Source organism: Neodiprion pinetum, chromosome 5 (genome assembly GCF_021155775.2).
Source record: "Neodiprion pinetum isolate iyNeoPine1 chromosome 5, iyNeoPine1.2, whole genome shotgun sequence".
Lineage (NCBI taxonomy): Eukaryota > Metazoa > Arthropoda > Insecta > Hymenoptera > Diprionidae > Neodiprion > Neodiprion pinetum.
The window spans coordinates 17,486,141-17,496,580 of NC_060236.1; the positions used below are offsets into that span (position 1 = coordinate 17,486,141).

General features: G+C 37.0%; 1 protein-coding gene across 1 annotated transcript; it reads right to left on the bottom strand.

Annotated features, from left to right (window-relative positions):
* Positions 1 to 244: 244 nt before the first annotated feature.
* Positions 245 to 7,371, bottom strand: LOC124218802 (uncharacterized). Its single transcript, XM_046625637.2, has 6 exons — positions 7,150 to 7,371; positions 5,831 to 6,004; positions 5,537 to 5,738; positions 5,024 to 5,219; positions 4,864 to 4,949; positions 245 to 3,592 (listed from the first exon to the last, which is right to left on the bottom strand). The coding sequence occupies exons 1-6, from the start codon at positions 7,334 to 7,336 to the stop codon at positions 433 to 435; spliced, it is 4,005 nt and encodes a 1,334-aa protein (XP_046481593.1). The 5' UTR covers positions 7,337 to 7,371; the 3' UTR covers positions 245 to 432.
* Positions 7,372 to 10,440: the final 3,069 nt, after the last annotated feature.

Sequence of the window (10,440 nt, forward strand, 5' to 3'; positions counted from 1 at the left end):
TCGGTATGATCCTAATGGATTTGAAGAATCTGTTGTATATTTAGAAAAAATTATTTTTACGAAACTAATCATGAGTTTTCGAATCGAAATTAAAAAAGAAATCAATGAATATTATAATTTCGACCAATTTTATATTGGAAGAAATTGAAAATTGCTCAAGTAATACAGAGCCGGTGATCCACATAATTCTCACCATAATCAGGAGCTGAAGGAAAAATTGTAACCGCATAATACAACAAGTACGTATAATAAATATTCACATTTATTTCTTACTGAAAAACACTTACAAGCAAAATGGAATCATGTATTTTCGTACAATATATCACACACAGACACGCGTAGATCCGAACCTTGAAACTAAGAATATTTTACATTATTTAAACACTCTAGAGACCGATATTCGTTAACTGATCAATCGGCAACGACAGTGATTCAATGGTCAACGTAATACTTCATCATTCCTTTGAGGTATTCTTCCATCTGTAATCGATTCGTTTGATGCCTGAGTTCCTCGAACCACTTGTCAAGCTCTTCCATTTCATTTGTTGGTTCACATTCGTCCCGGTCAGACAAAAAACTACTCTCGTCGATATAACTGGACGAATATTTTGCATGTTCACGATCATTTTGCGAGTTATTTTCATTGATAATCGAACATTGCTGTTTGAAACTTAGCGGTTGATCGTTGTACACGAAGTTGTTTGTTTGAATGGGTACGAATTTCGATTTCTGGCGCACTGAAAGATTCGGAGATGATTTTTTTTCCAAATTGAAGCTATCGTTGTTTACTCTCGCTTTTGGCCAGTCATTCAACTCCACTGACTCCGACGTATCGGATGACGAATCTGTAACGTCACCGTCTGATTCTTGACAATCATTTTCCTCGAGCTTTACGAAAGATTCTGTCGCTTTTTCAGCTTCGCTCACAGTCGATTCTTCCTCCGCATCATCCAGAAATTTAAAAAACGCCATATAATCAATATTCCTCAAATTCGTTCCCCGCAGTCTGTCGAAATTTTCCCGGGATTCAAAGACGGATAAAAATTCGTCGTAACTGGTAATCGAGTCTGAATTCCGTTTTTCAGCAACTTTGGCTAACGCAGTTTCACGTACCTCGGAAAAACGCGGATCGTCAATCAGGCCAAGTATTCTCTCAAACCTTCGGGCACACAGTTCAATTGGATCGACATGTATCAGGTATTTGACACATTCCTCCATGCAGCTGCGCTTTTCGTCGCTGAATCGCGACGAGAATTTCTCTTCATCAAATGCGGATTCGAGGGTTTTTAATTTCGAGGACAGTTTGTCGGATTCTCTCGCTTTAGGAAAAGATATACCCGAAATCCTCGAAGATTCTAGCTGCCAATAAGATTCGATCAAAGCGCAGAATTCGTCTTTGTTCATCGCATGAACATCGTCGAGTTGCGCAACTTCGAATTCCATTTGACGATATGCTTTGAGGCATTCCAAATACTCTCTGCTTATCAGGAACCACAAATTTTCCCTCAACCTGGAATAAATTTCGGTTGATGATTCTTCAACCTGACAACTTATTTCACATTGGTCATCTTGCAAGTCCGTCGAATCGGAATCGGAATCGGAATCGTTTGAATCGTACTCTGATTTCTCGAAAATCGAATCGGTCAGATTGTTTAACGATTTACTCATAGAATCGTAGTCTCGATAAAACGATTTGAGCCGTTCCTTTGAGAATCTCAAAAATTTTTTACGCTCCGAAACTCTGCCCGTGACTCTTTCTTCCAGAATCTGATTGCTGTTTCGTTTTTCAATTTTTTGCTGCTCGACGAAAGATATCAGCTGCGAATAAGACATTTTGCCGCGAACAAGACGTTTCAATTCCAACTCGTATCTGTCCTTTTCACTCATGAAAGCTGTCGCAATTCTGATTTTTTTCAGCGCTACAGTCTCGTGCTGAGAATTCGATCGCAAGCATTTCACAGCCTCGCGATATCTCTCAATATCCATTTTGGAAAAGACGAGCATCGGCAGCGGCGCCTCGATGTTCGTTGGATAGGGAAAGTAGGTATCAAGTTTTGACCTGATGACGGGATGTTTCCTCCTGAACTCGTCGACTTCCCGGAATATCTCGATTCTCACTGGTGGACAGTCGTCTAGGTCGCTTTGAATATCCGGATACATGCACAGAAGCGTCTTTTTCTGCATCTCTAGGAACGTCAACTTGGCCGAATGGCGATTTTCATACAACAATCGATGCCAAGTGTGGCTCACACGATATGCCGGAACCTCTGTCAAAGACTTCAGGCAACCAATCTCGATATTGATCTGTCCCTTCCATTGCATCAGCTCGTTTCGCGTCAGCTTTGCGTTGCTGGAATTTGAAGTGTTGTCAAAATTCAGTTTCTTCAAGTCGCTAACAATATCCTTCAGCTTTGGAACTCTGTCATCATTTAGATCTCGTGCCGACAATTCTTCTAAACTTGTTTCCAGCGACTTGATCATATTTTCCGCGTCAAATGTCTTCAGACTTTTAGGTTCGCTGTCAAATTCGCTTTCCTTTTTCTGCTCAGCTTTGCTGATTGTAGAACATGCTCTGCGTGGCCCTGTTGCCGTGTATTTTGCAATTGCTTCTTGTGCCGCACTGCAGTCGTCGTCGTTATCGGACAAATTTGACAGATTCAATTCAAACTTCGTATTTTTATTCAACTCTAGCAACGTCGAACGTTTTTTGTTATCCGATTTCACCGTGAATTTATGTACCCTGTCATTTAAAACTCGCTCACGCTGATCTTTTGTACATTTTATCGATTTCGAAGGGATCTGTTTAGTGGAAAATACGTCATCCTCGTCGCTAAATAAAGATTCCAATTTAATCTTACTCTCTACGCACTTTGGTTCAAAATTGCATGATTCTGTGTCAATGTGACTACACGACGAGACGCGAACATTCTTCGTCTCGTACTGACAGTTTTCCATTTCAGAATTCGTTTTCCTCGCAATTTTAGTGCCTTCAGAAATTTTTGCGCTGACATTTTCAGGAGTTGAGCTCATATTTATATCAAATTCAATCTCCGTTTGCTGACTAAACCTAGAATTGCATTTCGACGTCTCTTCAATCGTAACAAAAGGAGCTCCATTTGGAGAATAAAGAACATTTTCAGCGGGTATTTCGCCATCCTCGCAATCATTATCAGTTTTTGCCGACAATTTTTCGAATCTCGAGTCGTTTTCCATCCAAATGTCTTCTGGATAATTTTGGGGTAGTTTGAGGACTTGGAATCCTGCTCCGCCAACAGAGCCGATCAGCTCCCTGAAGTTGTCGAGTTCGTTGTTGGCGATGATCGTTATCGCAATACCGTGGGATCCGTACCTTCCGGCCCTGCCAATTCTGTGCAAGTAAGTTGCTCCGTCTAGCGGAACATCCAAATTGACAATAAGGTTGACGTTCTCGGCATCTATGCCTCGTGCTGTGAGATCGGTCGTCACCATTATCCTACACTTAAAGTCCTTAAGCTTTTTGAACCCTTCGATACGTTTGCGCATCTCTTGGTTGCCGACTATGTATATAGCAGAGAAACCCATCGTGTTGAGTTTGTTGCAGACTGACTGAGCTCTGAAAATATTAGTTTGATATATGAAAATTAGAGCAAATGTTACGATTTTTCATTTCAAATCGCATTAATATAATTAAACACCTCGAAGATTTGTACGATTTCAATCCACAATGGCTTATTCTTCTCAAATTTGGTCAACACATTCTTTTTTGTGAATAGGAACTCAATCTTACTTTTTCTTTAATCTACATCGATATCTGCAGAGTAATTTTGAAAAATTAAATATACTGATGCCAATGATGAAAAAAAGTTTCTTAGTGGGATTTTGTAGTATAGTTTTCTCATCAAAATAATCTGGCATATGTTTTGGAATCGAACTACAGTAGACCCTCGATAATCCAGCCAATGTCTAATCCAGTGCCTTCTGTAATCCGACATGTGAATTATGGATATGTAGTATTGTTCATAGTGTTCAGTAAAAAATCCGTAACAAATTCAAGGAAATTTTCGGGAAAACACACGAATGGAGATGGCATGTGGTTCTGTACATAATCGGTGCGACGTACAAGATATACATTATTTTTGCTACAACCTGTTGTTAGTAGGGAAAAATGAAAAACGCGATTCGAGGTGGGATCCACTTTTTAAAAACAATTACTCAGTGAACACAAATAAATGTATCATTCGCAGTAAACTTTAAATATAGAATATTTCCAGGACTTTTTAATGACAAGCAAAATTCAAGGACATTTCCACGACCACTGAACACCATGAATATCGATTTCATCTCATCATTTTCATAATTTGTCAGATTACAAGGTACAGTCTTTCAAAAAGTTCCGAACTATACAAGGGGTCAGTGGCAGCATTCGATAGTCCGAAAAATTTGATAATCCGACAACGCCTTACAAAACTTTGTCTACTTTAACCACAAGTTGACTGTATTTTATCAGATTTCAATCAATGTTACAGTCAGTCAAAATGAAAATTGGATTTCTTCATATTCTACAAAGATGAGAATTTGATGAATATTCAATATTCGGATATATTGTAATAAAATGAAACGGAAAAGCATTGATTCTCAACCCACTAACTTCCTTAGTCCGAAGAATATTGAAGATTTTAGTCAGAGTACAGAGATGTAAATACTATAGAGTTTGAAATACATCGACAATTTGTTTAAAGATTTGATATATCGAGTTCTTACTGAATTGTTAAATAACTGCTTTTGCATTCCTCCCAATTAAACCATTTTAAGCTAAAAACTTTCACTTACAACTACCTCATACGTTAATAAATACAATAAACAGTAAGTGTAAAAAAATTTTACCTAGATTGATAGTTCGAGAAAACGATGCTTTGCTTGAATGGTATTTTGGAAAATATTCTGGCAAGTTCGTTCACCTTTATTTGAACCTAAAGTCAGAAAAAATTAACACTGTTCCAGTTGTATCAATCCATAGATCTGTGAAATTAAGTTTCATACATACCTGTCTCATAGCGTTCGGGTGCTGTTGAACTACCGCTACGAATTGTCGCAGACCAATCAACACAGGACCGTCACTGTTTGGAGATGTAAGAATGGGAGAACGCATGTATCTTCCTAGAAAGGACTCGAGATCTCCAGGATAAGTGGCACTAGACGATATGACTTGCTTGTTGACCGGTAGTTTCGAAAATATGTAACTGAAAATTTCAAAAATCTGTGTACACATCTTTCTATAATTCTCTACATTCCTTCTTAAAAACGTAGAATCCCTGTTAAGACATGAGTCTAAAGCGGAATGTCTCAAGTATTTGTCATTGTAAAAAACATTGCCTCGAAAGAAAATTGTCTTGGACTTGAAAACATGTTTCATATCTCAGACAACCGTTTGCTAGCATTTTCCATCATTTTTGTAAAAAGATATTGTGTCCTGAATCCTATGTAAAATTTTAAATTCAGAATTGCCCAAGATTGTCATTGACATAATATATAAATGTAACATTATAATTCTAGTTACTTTATATCTTTTTGGAAGCTAACTTCCATCAGCTTGTCTGCTTCGTCAAGGACGAATAACCTGATACTGTTCACGTTGAGAATTCCCTTGTCTATCAAATGTTTCACTCTCCCTGGAGCGCCGACCGCCACATGACAATTGTTGGCCTTCTTACGGTCGTCTTCAATCGATATTCCTCCGATAAAACTTCCGACCTTTAATCCTGAATCGGAATTAATATTTACTACATGGTGTAAGTGTAACTAATCTCACGTACCACATTCTTTGGTCCTGAAACAAATAAGAAATATTCACCCTCGAACTCCGAGCCAATGGACGTTATTACTCCAGCCACTTGCAGAGCTATTTCTCTGGTAGGTGCAAGAATCAGGACTTGCACACCTTTTACAGACATGTCGATCATTTCCAAGGCAATTATGCCGAAAACAGCCGTCTTACCAGTTCCAGATTTTGCTCGTACAATTAAATCTGCAGAAGAAAAAAGTATTAAAGTAGAATTCCTAATGTTTAAAATTTTTACAAGTTCGGATTGCCTGTATCTGCATTATTGTATTATGTGGTTGCCCGGTATAAAGTTAAAGATTGAAACAATGAGAAAAATGGTCTATTTTGAAACATTGAACAAGGTTGAAGCAAGTGACGTCAATGACAAGAAATATTAAAATTAAAAATCATCATTATTATTACAGTATACTCAATTCCAGATAATCCCAAAGTTACGGAAATAACGATTCTCATTAAATATAATAGGATATGTGGCATGTTGCCGTGTAGGGACTTTTTGACTCGTGTAAGTTTTGTACTTGAGTTCGGCTTCAACTGCACTTTACAGTAATCAAAAAATTCTTATTTTATGCACACTTGCCGAGAACATAACTACACAAGTTGATCTACTGTGGCTGAAATTTGTACTGTTGATGTAACTAAGCGATAATAATAAATTACTATTTCACAATTCAATGTTTAATTTATATGACCTGTAGTTATAAAATGGGACTCTATTGCTTTAGTTGTGCCATAATTTATGATTTTATAACAATTCTTGAGTTTTTTGAAAATAATTTCACTGCGTTAATATTATGAACTTAAATCACATCTTTGTTCAACATATTATGATTCAATTATGGGATTGCAGTTGGTAACGTTAGTAAAGGCACATTAATAGAGAAAAATAAGAATACACAATTTTACAATGACTTTGAAAGTGTCAAGTTTGTACAATGTGAGTTACGTTTTGCTTCATTGCGGTCGACTGAATTTTGAATCATTCCAAAATAAAGATAAAGATTTTTCCTAAGTATCATCGCATTAACATTCTGAATCTTAAACTCACATTGAATCGTCATCTCGATTCTTATAGATTAATTGAAACAACTATTGTTAATTGTCATTCGTAATAGAATGATATAAAAACTTAAAGACCGGGAATTCAGATTGCGGTACAATCGATGTGAATGGGACGGTTGTCGTTTGATATTTATGAATGACAATGTTTGCAACACACCGCACAAATAATACGTGGAAAAGGGATGAAATTCGTGGTGTTAAAAACATAATGCTTATTCTAATACTGACTATACTTTTTCAAGCAATAACTAATCTCTGATTATTACCAAATCCACAACGACCAAGCGGAATAGCTTTAAGTTGGATCGGTGACGGTTTCTGAAAACCGGCGTTTGTGAGCCCGTCCAAGACGCGTTGACTAACACCCATCTGGAAAAATGTGACATCTTCTTGAATTTCTATGTCGGTTGTACGGGGTTTTGAACCTATTTCGTGCGCCGTTTGACGGGACATTTTAGGTTATCGCGACTTACAACGCGTGTTTGACGTTTGAATGTCGTTTCGAATGATATTTGTCAGTACTGTCGGCACTGCCATCTAGAGATACTTTAGCAAACTACACATGTTCCCACCATTTTGACATAGTTCTGTGGGTAATACAGGAAATATACCTGTCGGTCAAGAAAACTCCTATGTGAACCCGCCCTTACGAATTTCCGTTTACGTGAAGTTGAACACAGAAAACTCTAAAATCTTTATCGTTCTATCCATCGCTAGAGACAACTGTCAAGCATCATACATATATATCATATGTATATATATATCAGAGCATATACCACTGGAGGGAGCTACCCATCCGATTGACCTCGCATAAATGCAGCCGAAGTGATAAGAGAGGAAAATATATGGGGCGGTCCATACTATTTTTACTTGAGTCGACCCTTGACCTCTCGCATTTGGCCCGTGATTTTTACATGAATGTTCTGAGTTTGAAAGACACTCTTTTTTTTAGTTTTTTCAACAAGGTTTTAATTTGCTACAATTTTTCAAAACCATATTTTTGATTGACACAATTTGAAAATCTGAATTATTTTTAAAAAAGGTTTTTACGTGGGCTGAAAACAAATTAAAAACAAATAATTTCAGATCATAATCATTCTAAATTTTTATGATTTCGAAAGAACACTTTTCAAAAGTTGTCTTCGTTAACCCTGACAGGCTATGAGGGTAAAATTCCCTCCCAAAAAATCTTGTACTTTTCCAGCAGACCGTAAGAATTGAACCCCTTCAACGGTTATTTTTATTTGTTTAGTTCAACTTGATTACTTTTATAATACAAGCATATTATGCGGAATTGTTTGAACTTAGATTTGAAAAAAAAAAATCTTGCCAGCTTTATTAGAAGCTGTAATATTTGAAATTAATTTCCGCCGGGTATTTTTTACACTCATTGCTACGAGAGGTATACAGTTTGGATGTTTGCCTGTCAGGGGTAAATAAATAAGAAAGCACACTTGTAAATTTATTCTTTTGTTTTTTCATTATAATTATTCTATTATCAGTTTATAACTATTAAGTGTTATAAATATTAATCAATCGTTATGCATTTAACAAAGATTGATAAACTACGGAACGCTAGTTCTGGAAGTTAGGTCTCACCAGTTAGCGGGCCTGGAACGCAGGATCCAGGAGGTAGAGGACTTGGTGCTGGAATTTTGCAGAGCGCGATTTTCGTACGCCCTCTCTACTGCGCGCTTATTTTCGGACTGAGGAATTCTGCTAACTGATTTTCGTCCTCAAAGATTATCGATCAATGACGTCAGAAGAGAAAAAATTTTCGGCAACGTCGAAATTCAATTTTTGGACATCCGGACATCCGAAATTCGGATTTCAAACTTTAATACTATGTATGATGATGTACGAGGAGGATATGATGATTTGTAGTTAACAATTAGAATGAGTTACATACAACTGATTTCAAATTTCACGACTTTGGAAACATTCGTAACACCGTTGGTAATATCGGCTCAACTATGGCTGCATCAATTAATAACATACGTAACAACACAACAAATCACATATTACCGGCTTCCGAATTTCTTCACTGAAAAGATCAGTTAGTTAGTTAGACAAGCACAACCAACCAACTGTAAACGTGATTATCGTGCGGTAAATAAGTTTTTGCAACGACATGACGAAAAGTTATTGTCTAGATAAAGAGTTTTTCACCTATTTTTTTTACTTTGTTCCATGTTGAACATGTGTATAGATTTGTAGAGAGAGTTCAGTTGTAATTCCTACTGCTTAAAATTCGAATTATTGTTGCCCAATTTTTTGTTCCCTCCGAGTGTTCAGACCGAACCTATCCTTTCCTTCCCATGTCCGCGCGCGCTTTCCAGCCCATCTGATACCCGGAATCTCTACCGATTGGGTGGATCGTCGTTAATCGTGAAAGATGGCGCTGATCGTTGCATGAATAGCTATATAAATGACCGGGAATTGACGCTCGCAGAGTTCAGTCTGATCGAATCTACGGCAACGATAACATCGCCGCGGATCATCTTAGGTATCCTCATTTTTCTTAATCTCACGGCAACTCTCCACATGCGAGACAAAACCATTGATCGTACACTGATACCTCATACACTCTTGACACGACTTTATTATTATATAATAAGGGGTTTTTATGCCTGAGCGGCTTTTCCCCTGCGAGTCAATAAACTGCAATAATTTTTCTTGGCTCAATCGAGTGTTTTGATTACTTTATTTCGTTCCATATCTCATCCTTCAATCCTCATTTTTTTTTTTAATATAGAATCACGGAAGCCTTCCATGTTGTAAAGTTTTCCGACTCTCAAGCTTACCAATTAACCGCATCCATGTGTTTTTCGGATTCTTCTTCATTATCATATAAATCAATTTTTTCCATATTTTCAAATATTTTGACGTGATAACGTCACGTCTTATAAATTCATACGCATGCACACAACACACACGTACAAACATACGCACACATTCAACTCTCAGACCAGAGGTAATGAACTATACAGTGAGACTACGAAGCACCTCTCAAGGAGGAGACCCCGAGTATAGGATACGCTGTGTAATGTATTCCATCTCATTCTTTAGCACGTTCAATATATATGTTTGTCTCTTTTTATAACGCCTCAAGTTTTCGTGTTACACTTGATTTTACTCCTCATATAATTTCCGTACCGGGCCCTATAACTCAAATCGTTTCTGAAGGAGTAAACTCCAAAAAATAGATTAGAAATCCTTGGAGAATTGATGTCAATGATTTTTCGTAAGCGCGGACACTATTTTAACAAATAATACAGTCATTAAAAACTCATCAATAAGATTATAATTTCAGAATTCGCACTCACAATACAATTTTAAATAAATTTACAAGAGCATTTACTTTCCAAATTTAGTAAATTGTTAGATATTCAGTAAATTTGCAGTGTAATTGTCTGAAATTGAAAATTTGATTACTTATTCGAGACTTGACATGGCAATTCTTTGGGTATTGCTGAAATCTGATACTAATAAGTATTTTGTATAAAGTTTAAAGACGCACAATTTGAGTAGATTCACAAGTTGACTCAAGGCATGGA